The sequence below is a fragment of the Pezoporus occidentalis genome, unplaced genomic scaffold (genome assembly GCF_034315485.1).
Source record: "Pezoporus occidentalis ecotype Australia unplaced genomic scaffold, CSIRO_AGI_Poc_V1 ctg39, whole genome shotgun sequence".
In the NCBI taxonomy this organism is placed as follows: Eukaryota; Metazoa; Chordata; class Aves; order Psittaciformes; family Psittacidae; genus Pezoporus; species Pezoporus occidentalis.
In genome coordinates this window covers 1,714,564-1,734,828 of record NW_026915713.1, presented here as the reverse complement: position 1 = coordinate 1,734,828, position 20,265 = coordinate 1,714,564, and the positions used below count along the sequence as shown (strand labels likewise).

General features: G+C 42.7%; 2 protein-coding genes across 9 annotated transcripts in view; both read left to right on the top strand.

Moving 5' to 3' along the window:
* NCOA7 (nuclear receptor coactivator 7) overlaps positions 1 to 2,497 on the top strand; it is an 83,524-nt gene extending 81,027 nt beyond the window's left edge. For all 8 annotated transcript variants that reach the window (XM_062632374.1, XM_062632373.1, XM_062632375.1 and 5 more), the window contains one exon: positions 251 to 2,497. In XM_062632374.1, coding sequence (XP_062488358.1) covers positions 251 to 386 — 136 coding nt within the window. In that variant the 3' untranslated portion in view covers positions 387 to 2,497. The remainder of the gene's footprint in view (positions 1 to 250) is intronic.
* Positions 2,498 to 8,100: 5,603 nt separating this feature from the next.
* Positions 8,101 to 20,265, top strand: part of LOC134170704 (tRNA (guanine(10)-N2)-methyltransferase homolog) — a 45,238-nt gene continuing 33,073 nt past the window's right edge. The window contains exons 1-4 of the mRNA XM_062632371.1: positions 8,101 to 8,313; positions 9,036 to 9,153; positions 10,489 to 10,558; positions 11,332 to 11,458. Coding sequence (XP_062488355.1) covers positions 8,164 to 8,313; positions 9,036 to 9,153; positions 10,489 to 10,558; positions 11,332 to 11,458 — 465 coding nt within the window. The 5' untranslated portion in view covers positions 8,101 to 8,163. The remainder of the gene's footprint in view (positions 8,314 to 9,035; positions 9,154 to 10,488; positions 10,559 to 11,331; positions 11,459 to 20,265) is intronic.

Below are 20,265 nucleotides of genomic sequence, written 5' to 3'. Positions count from 1 at the left end.
ATGGCATGAGGGGCTGTAGGCATAGACTCAGTCCTGCCCTCTGCACTGCTCATTGGTGCAAACAAGTGAGGGGCTGCTCTATGAGCTTCTTGACAAGTGTTTTGCTAAGACTCAGGTCTTCACAATCGGTCTAAGAGCTCTTTAGAATTACATAGATTTTTCCATATTGGTTCTCTGGTGGTTTCTACAGCTTCTGGTATTTTTACTATCATATATATAACCCCAAAATTACTGCATATTTCCTTTTTAGTGGCCGGTTTGGCTTATGGTTAGATGCAGATCTGTATCATGGGCGAAGCAATTCCTGCAGCACCTTCAATAATGACATCTTATCCAAGAAAGAAGATTTCATAATACAAGACATCGAAGTATGGACATTTGAGTGAAATACTGACTGCCTTAAGGACTGGATCTGTTAGGCACTTAAAAGCTAACTAGAAGGTGCAGGCTGCCTCACAATGTTACACGCTTTTTCCTCAAGTTCGTACCAGAGCATGACTACGCAAAAAAACCCCAACGAACCCAAGAACAAACGGCTGGTTTTGAGAGGCAGTAAGAGACAGAACAGTAAGACATCATTCTGAAGTGTTTTTTACTTCCTCCTCCAATACTTCTCCATCGAAGATATGATGCTTATGAAAACATTCATGGTGTATAAGTTGAAAACTTTTTCTGTAACTGTGAAGAAGATCCTGTGGGAAAACTATAACTATATAGTACATTCCATTTGTATTTATGTTCAGTGTACAAATGCTAACCAAAAATAAAAGGTTACTTTACCAAAATCTACAGCATACTGTTTGCCATGGAAAAGAATCAAATAGGTGTACACAGCACTTAAGGGAACATGTTTTTAAAGTCTTTTTATTTATTGTTATTGTATAGCAGATTTATTTTTTTTTTTTTTTTGTAAAAGCTATGAGTTTTTTCTTTTAATGTTCCAAATCTCAATTTGATAAATACTGTTCAGGTAGGTTTCTTATGCATTGGCATTTATTCTGAATCAATTTATTTGATTTCTGAAGTTGATTTTTATATTTTTATTTTGTAAATGAGATTGCATTTTCGTTTTACCCTAATTAGAGGGTTTGTTTTCTGGCAGAAACACTTGAGTGCATAATTCTGTTCCGTTTTTTTTTTTTCCTAATATGAGAGAAAAGGGGAATAGTGCTTCCTAGTAACTCGGCTGCCACATTCATGTTAATAGATGATTATTTTGGCCGTTTATGGAGACACTGGGCAGACTGCCACCTGGTGTAGACTGTGTCAGCTCTGTTGCAGTCAGCAGGATTGGGACAGCATGCTCTGAGCATCTGCCCTAGTATTATTTGACTGTTTATGAAGGACATTTTGAAGAGGATTGTTTCTTTATATCACCACCAAATGATTCAAAATAAGCTACCCACTGTGCTTTTATGAGCATTTATCTACAAATTGAAGAATTCGTTAAGGAGAAAATACAGCTGAGATTTAGAGAAGAATGCTATTTTCCTAACAGGCCAGGACATGTCAGTGTAATACTTCTTTTCTTAGTAATTACATATATGATTTCCTTCCCAAAAAAGACTTAAAGCAACAGGCTGGTTTAAGGTTTGTCAGGCAACTAAATGCTGTTCTTTGCTTTTCATGAACTAAACTGATACTTCCCCTTCTTCCCCCCCCAACACTGAAGAGAAAAGACTCCCATGTTAGGAAATGAAAATTTTGGTTAATAGGGAGAGTGTGACAGAGGACTAGCTATCTTCACTGTTTGCTAAGGAATTCTCTTTCCCATTAAGATGTGGCTCTGCTTACACAATCCAGGCCTGACTAGCGTTAGGATGCTGTCCTGCCTTAGACTCAAATGTGTCACTGTCCTGAGAAAAGCAGGTTTTAGAAATGTTAGTGTGCTTCCATGCATTAAAGCAGTACAGTCTAATTTTGGAGTATTATTAACTGACTAATACAGCTCAGTTTAAGTTACTGCTCTTCCCTTTTTGAAGAGATTAAAAAAAAACCCCAGCAAGTGGTTTTCTTTCAAAAGTGTTACTAAATCTTAATCCTGCACAGAAATTTCACAGTCTAAAAGCCAATGCTATCTTACAGTCAGCCTGTAGCACTCTGCACGTGAGCTTTTCACACTTCCCTTCTGCGTGGTCTACTACAGCCATAAATAAAGTTTTTTATTGGTAACGTAAAATATTTTGGAAGTCGCTTACAGAGTAACACTTTGAAGATACCAGGAATACCCAATACTGTTTGCTTTTTTAAATGGTGGCAGACCACTTAATAGTTAAAAAAAAAAAAATCCAACCTGACCAAGTTCAACATTTTACATACGTTTCACTAGTGCTGCCTACAACTTACTCCATTATATTATCCTTGTCAGAGCATAACTATATATTCCAAACAGTGTTGTTCAATCAAAATTCTGTGACCCTTGAAACTATGAATATTGAATATATGTAATGCAGTGCTATCACAATATTTTCAATAAAGCAATTTATGCATTCAGAAACTTGTTACAGTTTTTTTTTACTCACAAACTTCAGTAAATGTTAAAGATGAAAGGATACAGCTTAAATTACAAGTTATGCTGACAAATACCTGTGCCTCCCCTTGAAAAGAGAATTCCAGCAATATCCCATTTTAGAAACACAGGTAAAGAGATGGGAGGTTTGGGGTTTTTTTGCTTTTTTTTGTGTGTGGTATAGCATCTCCTAAAAGTGCTGTGGTTTGGGTTTACTCAAAGGCTGTTACAAAGTAGTTCTTGTTTCTCTTATCTGTAGTGAATTTCCTGTGTTCCCTCATCTTTTTTGACCAACATTTCCCAGAAGTCAAAAGTCCATGTACATAATTTTTGTATGCACCTTTTTTATGTTGCTGAAGTGTCTGTGTATTTTTATTTCTGCCCAAGCACAACAAAGGCATACATACCTTAAAACTGCTTTGCTCTTGGGTGTTACTGGTTTTATGATATACAGAGGTGGCATTAAGAAAAAACAAACTGTGATTACACATGAAATAGGACAAGTGTGCTGTCTGTGAACCTGGCTTTGAAGTGGCAGTAAGAGTTTTCTTGAAGTAAGAAGAAGATTACGGGCCTCTGCCCCCTCTTCCGTCTTGTCTGCAGCCCCGCTGTTAAGTGAACCCGTAGAAGAGTCCAGTGCAGAGCTACAAAGATGATTAAGGGGATGGAACATCTCTCTTATGAGGAGAGGCTGAGGAGCTGTGACTTTAGCTTGGAGGAGACTGAGGGGTGACCTCATCAGTGTTTACAAATATGTAAAGGGTGAGTGTCAGGATGATGGAGCTAGGTTTTTTCAGTGATGTCCAGTGATAGGACAAGGGGCAATGGGTGTAAACTGGAGCACAGGAGGTTCCATGTGAACATCAGGAAAAATTTCTTTACTGTGAGAGTGACAGATGGCTGGAACAGGTTGCCCAGGGGGGTTGTGGAGTCTCCTACGTTGGAGATACTCAAGGCCCGCCTGGACAAGTTCCTGTGTGATGTACTCTAGGCTACCCTGCTCTTGCAGGAGGGTTGGACTAGATGATCTTGTGCCAGATTTGTGCCAGAGCCTGATGCTGCCGGGGGAGGGAGGACAGCATTCCACCTGCGTGAGGTGTGAGCAGGTAGAAGATCTGCTTAGCCTGGTGGCAAGACTTAAGGAGGAGGTCGAGACGCTGAGGACCATCAGGGAGTGTGAAAGGGAGATCGACTGGTGGAGTAACTCCCTGGCGTGCCGGTCGGAACGGTTCCAGGGAGATACCCCCCAAAAGGGGAAGGACCCCCTGCCCTCTCAGGCAGAGGGGGATGGCCCGAGACAGCCCCTGCCCTGTAGCTGTTGCGCAGAGGTAGGGGACCAAAAAGACGACGAGGGTTGGAAGCGAGTTCCGGTTCGACGTCGGCGGAAACCCTCCCCCCTTCCTGCCCTGCTTCCCCAGGTGTCCGTCCGTAATAGGTTCGAGGCCCTGGATCTTGAAGGAGAGGTAGGTGAGAATGTGGGGCAAGGCCAGCCCACAAGGCCACATAGGAAAAGGGGGTCGACTTTGCACCTCAGGACTGCCTCTGTTAAGAAAGAAAGAAGGGTCATTGTAGTAGGGGATTCCCTTCTGAGAGGAACAGAGGGCCCGATATGCAGAGTTGACCCTCATCATAGGGAAGTGTGTAGTCTGCCTGGAGCCCGGATCAGGGATATCACCAGGGCGCTCCCCAACCTGGTGCACCCGACAGACTACTACCCGCTGCTGGTCTTCCAGACAGGTGGGGAGGAAGCTGCTTCCCGCAGTCTGAGGGGGATGAAGAAAGACTACAGGGCCTTGGGGAGGATGGTGAAAGAGTCTGGGGCTCAAGTGATCTTCTCCGCACTCCTTCCATCTTCCACTGATGATGTGGGAAGGAATGGGAAGATTCAGTTCATGAACAATTGGCTACGAGACTGGTGCTACAGGCAGGGCTTTGGATTCTTTGATAACGGCTGGTTTTATAGGGCACCAGTCTGGACAATGACAAGTGAGAAAGGTTTGTCTCACAGAGGCAAAAGGATGCTGGGGCACGAATTAGCAGGGCTCAGTTGGAGAGCTTTAAACTAGATTCGAAGGGGGATGGGGTTGTTGCTGGGCTTGCCCCAGTGGGGCAGCGCTCCAGAATTAATGAAGACTGGGAGGCCTCCTATAATCCTAGGGTGAAATCGGTGTGCTCAGCTCGCTCCCTGGAATGTCTGTGCAGCAATGCGCGCAGCATGGGAAATAAGCAGGAGGAGTTGGAAACCTGTGTTAAGTCAGGAGACTATGATCTGGTGGCAATTACAGAGACGTGGTGGGACAGCTCACATGACTGGAATATAGTCATGGAGGGCTATGTCCTTTTTAGGAAAGACAGGCCAGCCAGGAGGGGTGGTGGGGTTGCTCTTTATGTGCGGGAGGAACTACAATGCACCGAGTTCTGTCTGGGGACAGATGACGAGCGAGTTGAGAGTCTGTGGGTGAGAATTAAGGGGCAGGCTGGCAGGGGGGATACTGTTGTAGGTGTCTGTTACAGACCACCAGATCAGGGTGAGGAAGTTGACGAGGCCTTCTACAGGCAGCTGAGAGCGGCCTCACAGTCACAGGCCGTGGTCGTCGTGGGGGATTTTAACTTCCCTGATGTTTGCTGGAAGGACCACTCAGCACCCCAGCCACAGTCCAGGAGGTTCCTCCAGTGTGTGGATGATAACTTCCTCCTGCAAATGGTGGATGAGCCGACCAGGAGAGGAGCGCTGCTGGATCTCATCCTCACTAACAAGGAGGATCTGGTTGAAGCAGTAAGGGTTGAGGGCTGCCTTGGTTGCAGCGACCACGAGATGGTGAAGTTCAGGATCTCGTGGGGTAGGACTAGTAGAATACCAAGTAGATTTGCAACCCTGGACTTTAGCAGGGCAAACTTTGGCCTTTTCAAGCAATTGCTAGGGGAAATCCCATGGGCAAGGCTGCTTGAAGGAAAAGGGGCCCAAGATAGTTGGTTGACATTCAAGGACTGCTTTTTCCGTGCTCAAGATCGGAGCATCCCGACACGTAGGAAGTCAAGGAAGAGGGCCAAGAGACCTGTGTGGCTAAATAGGGAATTGCTGGGTATGCTCAAGTGGAAGAGGAGAGTTTACAGGTCATGGAAGGAGGGGCTGGCCACTTGGGAGGAATATAAGGCTGCTGCTAGGGGATGTAGGAAGGTAGCTAGGAGGACTAAGGCTTCCTTAGAATTAAACCTGGCAAGAAGGGTCAAGGACAGCAAAAAGAGCTTTTTCAAGTACATGGCAGACAAAACTAACACCAGAGGCAATGTAGGCCCACTGATGAACGGGATGGGTGCCCTGGTGACAGAAGATGCAGAGATGGCAGAGTTACTGAATGCCTTCTTTGTCTCTGTCTACTCTGCTGCAGGCAGTCCTGAAGAGCCCTATACCCCTGAGACCTTAGATGAAGTCAGGTCGACGGAGCGACTTGCCTTAGTCGATGAGGAATGGGTTAGAGATCAGTTGAGCAATCTGGACGTCCATAAATCCATGGGTCCAGATGGGATGCACCCGCGGGTGCTGAGGGAACTGGCGGAAGTCATTGCTAGACCACTCGCCATCATCTTTACCAAGTCCTGGGAAACGGGAGAGGTGCCTGAGGACTGGAGGAAGGCAAATGTCACTCCGGTCTTCAAAAAGGGCAAGAAGGAGGACCCGGGTAACTATAGACCGGTCAGCCTCACCTCCATCCCTGGGAAAGTGATGGAACACCTTGTCCTTGGTGCCATCTTAAAGCATATCAAGGATAAGAGGGTTATGAGGGGCAGTCAACATGGCTTCACCAGGGGGAAATCATGTTTGACCAATCTCTTAGCCTTTTATGAGGAAATAACACGGTGGATGGATGATGGCAGAGCGGTGGATGTGGTCTACCTTGACTTCAGCAAAGCCTTTGACACAGTCTCCCACAGCATCCTCACGGCTAAATTGAGGAAGTGTGGACTGGATGATCAGGTAGTGAGGTGGACTGCGAACTGGCTGAAGGAGAGAAGCCAGAGAGTTGTAGTCTATGGGGCTGAGTCTAGTTGGAGGCCTGTAACTAGTGGAGTGCCTCAAGGGTCAGTACTGGGACCGGTATTATTTAATATATTCATCAATGATTTAGATGAGGGAATTGAGTGTACTATCAGCAAGTTTGCTGATGACACTAAGCTGGGAGGAGTGGCTGACGCGCCAGAAGGCTGTGCTGCCATCCAGCGAGACCTGGACAGGCTGGAGAGTTGGGCAGGGAATAACTGGATGAAATATAACAAGGGAAAGTGTAGAGTCCTGCATCTGGGCAGGAACAGCCCCAGGTTCCAGTATAGGTTGGGGAACGACCTGCTAGAGAGCAGTGTAGGGGAGAGGGACCTGGGGGTCCTAGTGGACGACAGGATGACCATGAGCCAACACTGTGTCCTTGTGGCTAAGAAGGCCAATGGCATCCTGGGGTGTATTAGAAGGGCGGTGGTTAGTAGGTCGAGAGAGGTCCTCCTTCCCCTCTACTCTGCCCTGGTGAGACCCCATCTGGAATATTGTGTCCAGTTCTGGGCCCCTCAGTTCAAGAAGGACAGGGAGCTGCTGGAGAGAGTCCAGCGCAGGGCAACCAAGATGATTAAGGGAGTGGAGCATCTCCCTTATGAGGAAAGACTGAGGGAGCTGGGTCTTTATAGTTTAGAGGAGACTGAGGGGTGACCTTATAAGTGTCTATAAATATATAAAGGGGGAGTGTCACGAGGATGGAGCCAGGCTCTACTCAGTGGCAAACAATGATAGGACAAGGGGTAATGGGTGCAAACTGGAACACAAGAGGTTCCACTTAAACTTGAGAAGGAACTTCTTCTCAGTGAGGGTGACGGAACACTGGAACAGGCTGCCCAGGGAGGTTGTGGAGTCTCCTTCCCTGGAGACATTCAAAGCCCGCCTGGACACATTCCTGTGTAACGTTATCTAGGTGTTCCTGCTCTGGCAGGGGGACTGGACTAGATGATCTTTTGAGGTCCCTTCCAATCTCCAGCATACTGTGATACTGTGATCTTTTGAGGTCCCTTCCAACCCTTGGGGTTCTGTGATTCTGTGATCATGATCACTAGAGAAACCACTGATTTTTTAATTTTTTTATTTTTTTTTTTTTCTCTCGGAGGGAGAGCAAAAGCTTGTTCTTGCAATATGAAGCACATGTACTTACTTCAGTGGTACTTGGATAAAGTTTTTTGACTCGGCAGTGATAAGATGCTCATTCACAGTAAGGCTTTTAAGTACTGTGCTTGTACTGGTGTTTAGGGGGTGTAATTCAGCGTGTGCCTGGCTGTGGCAATCCAAAGGAACTCTGTTTTACCTGTTCAGAAGAGGCTGCCTTGCGGCAGTGAGTCTGAGCACTGGGCGCTCCTCGTTCAGCTGTGGAAGGCTTCACTAAGGTAAGCGGGGCTGCTAGGGGTTGGTTCACTTAACGGCGGCGCTGCAGACAAGACGGAAGTGGGCGCAAAGGCCACTTTCCCGCGCCTCGAGCGCGCCCCCTGGCAGTGCAGGAGGCGGGCAGGTGGGCGGGGCGCTGACGCAGCCGCCCGGCGCCCCGCCTTTAGACCTCCCTGACAGCGCGTGAGGACGCCGCCCCGCCTCCGCCGCCAGGGGGCGCATCTGCGCGGCGGCGGCAATGGCGGGCGGGGAGGGGGTTGCGGCTGCGGCTGGTAGTGCCGCCGCTGAGGGGAGCGAAGCCGGGAAGGGCGGCAGCTACGACGGCAAGTGCGTGTTCTGCAGGATCGCCCGCCGCGAGGAGCCGGGCACGGCGCTGCTCTCCTCCGAGGTCGGTCGGGGGCGTCCCGCGGGCGGAGCTCTGGGAGCCGCCGCCCCCGTCCTGTCCCGTGGGTGCCGGGCCTCCGCTGGAAGGGGTGGGGGTCTTGTCGGCCGGTGCGGGTGGCTGATGTTCGTTGCCAGTTGTTACCGGAGAGCCGAGCGCTGGCTGCCGCCATGTTGGTGCTGGGACAGCCCCTGCGTCGATCGCGGTGCTGCTGGGCACCGCGGCCCGCGGGGAGGGTGGTGCTCCGGGGAGAGCTAGAGGGCTGAGGGAGCAGTTTGACAACGAGAGGTCGAAGCCTGAGGTTGGGCCTTGAGGCGTCCGCCTGGTGCCGGCCCGCCCTCCCTCCCTCCTTTTCACCCTCTCGGCCCGGCATGCGAGGTCGGGAAGGGCCTGGGTTCGGAAGGCTTGGAGGGTCTGGGGCAGTGCTGAGAGACCTCGGCTCTTCTGTGGAGATCGGAGTGAAATGTGGGTCAGAAGGAAAACACTGTCATCCTTAAAGGTCGGTACAACAGCTAGAAACTCGACACGGAGGTATCCTGGCTGCAGGTCAGCTGAGGACATACCACCCTCCCAGGTTTTTCTGGAGGCTAGGTCCAAAAAATGTGAAGGTTTTTGCTAGCTACTTCAAATACTCTGTGTACTATAGTATTGATGTGGGGAATGTGGACTTTGCTATCTACTCTTTGCTGATATCTTAATCAATTTAATATGTTTGCATCTTTTTTTAGTATGAAGACATCACTTGCTTTAGAGATTGCAGACCTGGAGCTCCCCACCACTATCTGGTGGTGCCGGTGGAACACATGGGAAACTGCAAAACACTGAAGAAAGAACACATACCTTTAGGTAAGAGTGCAAGTGTCTGTTCAAAGGAAAATAATTTCACACAGCCTTAAATAGTGTGTTGTCAAGTAAATTATGCCTCTGAGCATCATTTGGTTGAGGATGTAAACACGGAAATAGATGGTACGAGTCAGTGCAGGCAGACACTTGCACTTGCTGGGAGCTTCATGTACTGTTCTAGAGGAGCACATTTTTTGTGCCATGTTAGAAAAACATTGCACTACTGTATGAAGTCTCTTTTGTTTGCATGGAGTAGAGATGCCTCTGCACTTTCCTGTAACTGCAGCTTTATTTTTAAAGCATTTATGTGAGACTTTATTGTGTTTTCTTAGGCATATGTGCAATTTCGTGTTATATTTAAAATACAGCAGAATTTTATTAAATGTATGTTTCAAAAGAAGTGTTACGTTATTTTTCACGGAAAAAGGGAGTGAGAGAAAAAAGAGGGATATGTTTTTTCAAGAAACATCAGTAATTTTTGAAAAAATAAGGTTATAAAACTCTGAAGCTGATGTATTGTTAATAGGCTTCTTTTTCCTTTTTTTTTCTTAAGAAAACATTGTCCTGTGATTTGTTTCACAAGAAATGCCTAAGTGTGTTGAGTAACAGGAAAAACTACAACCCATATGTGCCTGAAGATATTCCACCTCAGGGAAACTTATAGGTGGTGCAAGAAAAGAAAGAGTTATAGTTGCGTGTTGCAAATCTTGCATTACTGTATTTTCCTTTTAACCATAGGGTAGCTTTCTCCAGAAAAGAACTTCTATATGCATTTGGCTTCAAGACAATTCCTCAGACTTGCCTTAGTGTTGCTTCTTTTCTCAGTGATACCCTGATGAAATGTTGTCCTAGTAATAAATAGTACTTACAGTTTTGTTTCAATTTAAATTCATGTACCATCTCTGAAACTTCCCAACTTCCCCAGGCTGCCCATGATCAAAGTCCTGTAGCTGTGTAGAGATATAACACTGGAATTAGTGTAAATGTCATTAATTCTAATCAGTCAATATTTGTTACTTTTTTTCATGAGGGTGTGGTGATGGCATGGCTTATGTACAAAGTTCTTAGGATAATATCACACTTAAGAGCATCAGTAGTGTGGGAATTGGTTACAGTAGCAGTTTTCATGTCAATCATTGCACATTGCACCACACTGTCTTGGAAGTCTTTGATTCTGAATAGTTGCCATATTTGTATCTTGAAAAAAACATTTGTGATCTTAGTGTAATCAGTTTGTTGAAGTTAATATTGTGAAGAGTAGCATTTTAAAAAATCACTTGACATATGATGTCCAAAATACTACTTAAATGTTAATTGAAATTTATTTGTGTTTAATAGTGAAGAGAATGATGGAAGTTGGAAAAGCTGTCCTCCAGAGAAATTACTTTAGTGACTTGCATGATGTAAGGTATGTAATGGAAACCTTCTGTGTTTATTGAGTATGGTTTTTTTACTTTTCAGAATGCTATTTTAGAGGTGGGGGCAACAAGTACAGTGTGATTTATTGAAGAAATCTGGTCTGCACTCACTTATTGCATGGTTTCTCAAGTAGAATATGCTGGTATTCAATTTTTTTTTTTTTTTCTGATGAATTTCCAGCTCAGATTATGTTCCAACTCAGATCCTTTCCTGACCACATCTTGGGATAGGGAGGGCACTTCAAACAACTTACCTAAAAGGCTGCTCTTTAAGTACGAGCTGAAAATATGCTCTAAGTCCTAGATTCCGGAAGAGAAGTAAACTTTGTCCTGTTCAAGCAGGGCACTGCGTTGTGTTTCAATTGTATCTGCATTCATTTGATTGCAGTGCTGCACCCTTTAGCTTAAATTGAATGGTGTAGGGGGCTGGGCCTTCATGATAAAAATAGGTAGAAACTACATTAATCTAGTGACACTTGGCTTTCCAGCTGAAAACTAGATATAATACATTTAAGATACATTTTATTTTTAAACCCTCCTTTCATCAAAACGTGTCTTAAATACAGAGGTGCGAAGGAGAAAGTCAGTGGGCTCTTGAAAAGGTTCCCTGAAAGCATAATGAAAGGTGTATTATTGTTCCTACCGTTATGTACAAGGAAAGTGCCATGAGTTGTTAATTGCTGATGTTGAAGAACTTGCAATGTTCCACTTCTTCCTGAATTAACATTACCAGTATTTCTTTACTTGTTTTCCTTTTCTGAAGAATGGGTTTTCACTGGCCTCCATTCTGCTCAATCTCCCACTTGCATCTTCACGTCCTGGCCCCAGCCAGCCAGCTAGGATTCTTATCCAGACTCTTTTACAGAATCAATTCCTACTGGTTTATCACGGTAAGTGTAATGCAGGTGAGCTTTTCGATAGGTTTTCAATTGTAAGCTGAAAATATGATGTCTTTCTAACATTTTAACTACGTCCAGAGTTTCTTAGAATAGTTTTTTTGCGTTACTGTAATTGTTATGTATATTTTGCAGTAACTATTTGAAAAAATCTAATGGTAAAACCTGTAGTGTTTATGCTTGTTAAGGGGAATGGAGTGCCTGTACCATTAGCAGCAAGCAGTACAGTAGTTCTGGATCTAATATATATCTGAGGTTAATGTGATGGGCTTCTGAGAACATTTTGTAAATATTTGCTCTTTAATTTAAAAGGATATGTACAAATGTGATGGACTGTTGTGCATACACCCTGGTTTATCCAATTCAGGTGAAAATATCCACCAAATGATCACTTTTATCAGGTCACATGGATTTTGTCCTCTTGACATCTTTAGATTAAAACAAGTGCCTGCTTTACAAAAACATGGTTTGTAGTGATTTTTGTCAGTACAGAAAAGCAATAAGACTGAACTGGCACTAACTACTACATCACTTTGAAAATACCTCTCTCAAGGACTAAAGCCTACTCTCACTGCTTTGATACAGCAAAGAACTTGTCCTTGTGATGTAGCTACAGCATCCCTGTGTGTTGTAAAATTCAGTTTTACTTGTGTTTGAAATGTGTTCTGCTTTCCCTTTAGTCAAAGCATTACAGGTGTAGTTACTGAACAGATCCGGCTCTTAAAAACATAAAGCATTATGCAGCCATGGGAACTCTCTGGAGTGTCACCCGTCCTCACTCAGCACTGTGAATTGTCTGGCATTGTGAACTTGGACACTTCAGGATACGTTTTTCAGAACAGTCAAATGCTTTATGCCAAATGAGATGTATAATTTATTTGTCCTTGCACAGCAAGGTAGAAAATGCAGCGTTTGAGGATACCTGGAGAATCGGCGTTGCTTTCTGTCCTCACATTTCATCCACTCAGGGGGCAGTTACAGTAGCTTCTCTTTTTAAGAGATGTAACTCGCAAAGTTCTGTTGCAAGCAGGGTGACGCTTTTGCTTCTTGCCATGCAACGTCTGATCTAGGGATGAGGTGGAGAACTAGATGGCAGGGGGATTGGAACTACATGATCTTAAGGTCCCTTCCAACCCAAGCCATTCTATGATTCTTGCCATGGAAGGTCATTGCACAGCCCCAAAACAAAGATGCCGAAAAAGGTCATCTGAAGAATATAGATAGCCTCTTAATGAGAAAAACCTTGGCTTCTTCACAGTAGTACCTTGCTGGAGATCTCACCTAGCATGAAAAAAGCAGGTGTCTCTGCTGTACTGTAGAGCATCACACAGATATTTGGCCGTCATAATAAGTATAGCTGTGTAGTTTAATTGCTTACTTTCTTGGATTAGACAGGGAGATCAGTACCAAGTTTGGTATCCAGTATGGATATACTTCCACAGAAATACTTGTTTCAGAAGTGCGCATGTTAGTTTCCATGTGCCCAGTTTGGCCTGCTAGAACAACATTGGCAGGCCAGTGTTGTCTTTCTGCCTCGAGCCTTTCTGCAGGCTCCGTGGGCTGTTGCTGTTAAATATACAAGATACAGCTGTGCCAGTTATGTGCTACATGCATAAATAACTACATGGTGAGAAAAGTATGTGTGAGCATAGTTACATAACCAGAGAATGGATGTGTATCTCGTGACATGAACCACATGTGAATGCACTCCATCCCTCAGCAACATATGTGGCTAGTGTACAGCTTGTTGGGTGATGAGAGGCCACAACACCCTGTCTCCCAAAGAATTCCAGTTCTCAGAGCTTGGTTGTTCTGAGCGCTGCTGTCTTTTGAGGTCTTTAAAACCACACAGCTTTATATGCTATTTATTTGCTTAAGCATCCTCTGACTTTAATAGGTTCTGTTTTCTCTTCTGTGGGCCTAATGGGAGTTTGATGGAAACTGAAAGAGAGTCTGCTGTTTAAAACAGTCATTGTATTCTGCTTGTTTTATGCTTTGTCTGCAAAAATGAAAAGTAAGTGCTCTGTCAGTGTCACTATTTTTAAAATTGAATTTTCAGTAAACTGAAGGTCCACGGTGTAGTTAATACATTGCTTTCTCTGTTTCATAGGCTGAACAACTGATTGAGCGACTGCAAGCTGAAAATGCTACCAGCTGAAAGCACTCTTAGCCTTGTGTCGCTAGCCAGTTTGTTCTTCAGCTTTGGCCTCTGCTTTAAGGTTGCACAGTTTGATGTTGCCAATAATAAACCAGGATAAAAAAAACAAGAGCTTTAGTTCCTTATGAGGAAATACACACCAAATGTGTAGCTGCCAACCTAAGTTTCCCATTTGGATATTTAGTCTACGTACTTCTCTGACAATAAGGCAATATATTTTAATTATAATTTTGTATTTGTGTATATGCATACATAATACATACATACACATAGTCACACATGCAGAGAACTTTCCTCAGTAAAAGGCAGGTATAGCAACAGAATATATTGCAACTAAGGCACAAGTTAACTACTAACAGCATGTACATGATAACAAAGGGAATATTTGTTGCGGAATCAAGCTTTTATTTTGAAGCGGCGTTGTGCTAGGATTGCAACTAACATTTAAGTTTCCATCTGTATTTGTATAATATGCTAGTTATGCCTAGTGATTAGTAAGTACATGCTGAAAGAACACTACTAATTTTCTGATGCTAAACCACTTTAATATATTACCTGTCTTTCATGACAGTGGCAATGTTAGTACAATAGGTGCCCAAGATATCATAACGCTATATAACGTAGACCATAGTTTAAGTGTCTGTGTAAGTGGTTGTATGTTGAACTTAAAGGTTGTTTCCCTCTTACTTACACAATATTTGAAATTAATTGTTTACAAAAAATGTGAAGAGTTCAAGAGGAGTTGATTTAATATACTGTTCTTCTGTGTGATAACAGAAAAAATAATCCAAATTTTTAGATGGTTCTGATATTGTTCCTACTGGAAGTTCCTTGGAGATTACTCATGCCTTGGCTAAGTTTGCATTCTAAATGAAGTCCTAAGAGACATGTGTTTTGAGTGAGTATGTGGCAGGCTTGCTAATAGCAATGTGATTTGAATTCGGGATAGCGGGGACTGAGCCCAAAATTAGAACAAGTTGGGTTGGTTAAGGAATCTGCTGAACATTTTGCCTTTGCTGTATGACTCTAATGAGTAACACTAGTGCTTTGCTTTTCAATACCATATTAAGGCAGACTGGAAAGTCAGACCTCCAGAATACATGGGGTGGATTTTCCTTCACAGAGCGTATCTCTCAATGCCCAGTTAGTCAAGTGCCCTTGGCTGATGCATTTGATGCAGTTGAGGTGTTAGTGGTCTGTTGCACCTGTGAGCTTCCCTGAACAGTATCTGCTCAGTGTTTTTCATTGATCCAGCACCTGTTGCCTTAGTTGTACAATGTATTGTAATATTCTTACGGTGAACTATATGTAATACTTGAGAAAGTTCACATCCTTCCGCATATCAACACCTTCTATTTGGAAGAGTTTACACCTCTTTTCTGTAAGACCTTCTTCCTAATGTCTTGTTATTCTTACTAGTGGGCACTCATATGTCATTTGCACCCCTTTAGGGTTTAAATTTGTAACATCAGGTAGGAAGAGTGTGAATTAAAGCCACTGAACTTTGACTACTTCTGTGCAATAGATGAGGAGGTTTGAGCTGGCTCCTAGTTTTGTGAAATATCTGAACATTAAGATCTTTCAAGAGCTATGTGTATGTGTTCTGACCTGTTATTAATTTATGTGACTGTACTTAACTGTGACTTGATATTTAAAGTACCGACATGAACTGTTGTCAAAAAGGGTTAATAAACAGAATAAATGTTAATCTTGGAATGATCTTCCAGTGCAGTGGAAGACTTGACTGTGGGGATGGGCATGGATAGCCCTTTGCTTAGTATTCACACCCAGTATGTCTCCCAGAATAGGAAAAGCAGAAGTGAAAAAACTCGTGGGTTGAGATAAATACAGTTTAATAAGTGAAGGAAAGAGGAATGAAAAAAACAAGCTATATGATGCAAAGGTAATCCCTCATGACCTCCCACAAGCAGGCCAGTAGCAGTGGCTGCCTCCGCCCCCAAAAAAGCCTCTCGTATGGTATGGAATATTCCTGCTGGTCAGTTTGTGTCAGGTGTGCAGGGTTTTTGCCCACTGGAGGGGCAGAGCGGGAAAACAAGGCCTTGATGCTGCAAGCACTGCTCAGCAATAACCACACTGGTGTGTTAGGCAACACCGTTTCCGTCACCAACCCAAAACATAATACCTTACAGGCTGCTCTGAAAAAAACTTTGTATCCCAGACAGACCCAGTGTGTTCTCACACGTACACACAAGCACAAAGGTCAACTTCTATGTCTTCCATTTGAGAAGAGTCCCAGTAATGACAGTAAGACTGAAAAGGTACTACAAATCAGGATACAACCTAGCTTCCAAACTTTTACTGATGAGCAAGATAGGGAATTCAGTTTGTCTCTGACAGCAGCAGACAGGCCTCAAATTGGCTAAAACAACAAAGCATTAAACAGACACATTAATTACTGAGATGAATGTTCAGTATCTCATTAGTGTTTCTGAGCATAGAACCGTGTTACGTTTTCTTTCTGTATTGACAACCATTCTTGCACTCAGCAGATAATTTAATTAGGCAAAGAAATACTTTATGAAAAGCCTAATGCTTTGAATATCACTCAGAATTCCTGGCTAGTCCCTGGAAGAGGTGGTGGGCAGACGCCATTAACTGTTACTTTCTTCTACAGCAGCATTATTAACATCATTTTAAAACTTCCAAAATAACCTGTATCACAAAGAGCAATAGAACTCTCTTGGAGCGTGAACTTGGCAGCTCTTACTCTTTGGGAGCCTGGAGAAGCAAAGTGAAGTTTAGCCACTGCTGCTGGCTCTGTTGTTCTTTGATCCAGTATTAGCTGTCCTGAGAAAAGCTGCTTTTTTGACTACAAGTTTAAGAAAGACAAAGGTTTATTTGTGATTTTTTTTGTTCAACTGTTTTGCATAAATTCCCAACCTAATTCAAACCCAGAGAATAAAGCTTTTACACTGAAGTACTAACTGCCCCTCTGAAAGGATAAAATGGATACACAGCACTGTTAAATGCAAAATAAGAAACAAGTTTGTGTTTTGACTAAGGACAGCATTTACCATGTGATTAAACTAGTAACTAGTCCTCAAGGTAATCTGAAGTCATCTTAAGTGTGAGTGGTAAACAAAAGCATAAAAATGGGAGCAAACCAGTGAAAATCGCATTTGAAATCTGACAAACTTGGAAACATAAAAATTCATTTGCTGTCATTGCAGTCTGATGTGCAACATTTATTGAAGTGCTGAAAGTGCCTTCAGTGCTTGACAAAATACATATAATCCCCATACAGTGTACAGTCTAAACCAGCTGCAGAATTCACAGGCTTCAAGTGGCAGAAGAGGAAAAGACCACTGAGGGAGCTTGCCACAAAGAAATTTAGGAGAGATTTGAAGAGCTGAAAGTTACTCAGTAGAGCAAGAACACCTTTTAGAAGGTCAGAGTTTACTTACTACTCCAGATAAGCTATAATACTAGAAAACTTCTAATACTAGAAATAATTTACTAAATTCTGTTCCACTTACTCTAATGGTAGCTCATTACAAAAAAAAATTGCCTCTTGAAAAGTTTAAATTCCTGTTTTATCTGTAGATGCTTGTCTGATCTCCACATCACAGATGAGGAAGAAAAATTGTGTTAAACTTGTGAACTGGTAGCTAAATTGAGTCATGTGCATTCAATATGATGCATTTGTGAGAAAAGGCTTCAAGAGTAGTTTCTTATTCTGGAGTGTGCTAGTGGACAAGCTGACCAATTGTATTACCTACCTTCTAGACTTCTTTTGAAATACTGGCTATTGCTGGAAGCAGGAGTTGTCAACCTGCACATTGCCCCAGTCCGTCAGCTTGGTGTTCATAAGCATTGGATGGGCACCTAGTAAGATCTCAGTCACTCTATAGAGAATATTCATCTAAAGCTGGCAGGAAATTTTGGCCCTGTAATTCTTAAAATCCCCCCATTCCTCTATAAATAATGTTTTTTATAATAAGCCTTGTTTTTATTCAAAATACCATGATAGGGCAAGCTGGTTTTAGTCGCTTATGAAGTGGGCAAGACCACTTCATTAGGGCTCACCCTGCTTCTTTGTTTTGATCAGAGATGTGCCTAAAGCTCTAGCTGTACTCAAGTGATATTTAAACCAACTGGCAGCAGGAGAGTGCAGCAGAGGCCACACAAGAATCAAACGCTAACTACTTACATGGCACTGGAAGCCTAGATTCCTGACATTTAACCATTTGAGCCAGCCTTAATTAAGAACTAGTGAGTATACATGAGCTGGACTTCCATCTTATGGTGCTCAGGCTACACACTGCCTGCCTCAAGTGTGTGTCTTTTAATGTATCATTTGTACAGTGTCTAGTATTGTTTTTCCTGCTACCGCCATCCTGTTAGTGAGCTGGTGTCATCTGAACCACCTGATACTGCTTCCTGCAAGCTATGAGCTAATACTATGGCAGAACTGACTGGATTCCAAAATGGTTAGTATTAAATGACCTGCATTCCATAGTTGTATTGTAAAAAGTTTGATTCATTTTGAAATCAAAATGAGAGCCAAAATCCACTGAGGTGCACTTGTGTCATTTGAGCAAGAAATGCTGTTCCAGCAACAACACATTTCAAATGTGTTAAGTTCACAAAATCTATGTCTCGTTTTCAGCTGCAAGACAAGGATTTGTTCAGGAAGAAGGAGTGGATTGGAAAACTAAGGGAACACATGCCAGCAATGCCTAGTGCAGTACATCTTCCCATTTCCAACATGGTAAAACTGGTAAAATTATGTGGCAATTCAGACCCATCCTTTGTTTCCCCATGCATGCTCTACCTGCATCTGATTCCCTTGTCCACTTACTTCAGCACATGAATTTCTTCCTTTTTTTTCTACTTTCATTGTCTTTTCACTACAAGAAGGAGGCAGAGGGATAATCTGTATTTTTATTTGTTTAGTCAAAGGCTTATTTTAATACAAATCCCCATTGGATGAAAATGTCAATACAAAAAACCCACTCTTTTAGGCTTTTTGCAAGAAAATTATTCTTTTGTATAAATAGCATCAAATAATCTACCACTTTTATCAAGTTCATAATTTATATTAAATTTCAATATCCTTTTGAGGCAAGAGAATATCTTACTTTAAAGATCCATCAAGTAGTGTAGTTAACACCACATGAAAGCTTTTATTTACCCTGGTAAAAATATATATTTTATATATATGCTATATATTTGTATTTCTAATGATAAGTTTTCTTGGTGTGAACTATTGTATATACAGCTCCCGATTATTTTTAATAGCATTATTACAACTATCGTACATAACCAATCTTTTGGTTCTTAGCATAGAAAAAGTTCCCCCCAAAGAGGCCCAAATGAATCATTGTCACCTTTCAGTCTCAGCTTTAACTAGCTGATCATTTTTTCTCCCAGTCTGGAAAACTCATAAATGTGCTCTGAAAGCACAGCTCCACCACAGAAATAAGGTATGAGACTGCACCACTAAACTTCTATTTATGCATTTGGCACTACAGGGTCTCTACTCTCCTTCTCTTGCAAACAACAGTGCTAGATTTTTGGTTTTTCCTCATGAACACAGAGTGCCGTAATATACTATAAACAACAGTTTCTGCTGTCTTTCACATCACGTGTTTTTTTGTGGCACCCCACCTTCAATGAAGAGATATAGCTGAATTCACCAAAAAAGCCTGCAGAACTTTCTGATTTTCTACAGTCTGACACAGCATTAGAAGAACAGAATAGGTAAAAAAAGGTGTGAGATACAGAGGACAAAGAAGAGGAGACATGGAAGGTTTGGAGAAGATATGACGATAAGAACAGACTATTAAATACCAGGAGCAGTCCATGTCTCCAAAACACATGCGAGATGCAACTCATTTAGGAACCATCAAATACCCTTGCTGTGATATTTCTGAAAATTTGGGAATTTTCATATACTTCATGAAAAGCACTTCCATATTCAGTATCACCATGCAAAAATAACCTAAATTTTGCTATGTACCGGGCTGTTTTTTTAAAGAAGTATATGAGCTCCCATGAAGGTTTCCAACTCCATGTTTTACAAATCAAAGTTCCCCACACAGTATTTCCCAGCCCACAAGAATCAGTGTTGTATGGTAGCAAGTTCGTAATTTATACTTTCTGTAACCTAAAGCAGTAAGCCAGTGGAGTTATATGAAGAACTGTGGTATATTTGGTAGTGGATGATAATAATGAAAGGACAATCCAATGGCAGTGTGATGGGTTAGTTCATCATTTATGGTTTCTGTCCAAATCTCTACCATTTTTACAAAAATATCTTTATCTTTTTCACCCACTTTCTCTCCTGCTCATGTCACAGTAAGTAGCTGAGCTGTAATTCTGTAATGAAAACCTCTTTAAAGATATTATCTAGATACATTTTTACAATGGAATCATGCAGCAGAATTCATTAGATGACAAAGCCTTACTCTAGTAAAGTGATGATCACACCATCGTCTTTTCCTTGCCAAAGCATTTCACCTTCAAAATGAACCAGACCGTGTTTTCTGGCTCTTAACAAGATTCCTACTACTTTATTGGAAATAGTCACGTATGTCTCAAACAGCTGCCCGAATGTTACACTCACATGTCCATCTTCTCCCATCTCTCCAGTGCTTTTGATGATCAAGCACAGCTCTTC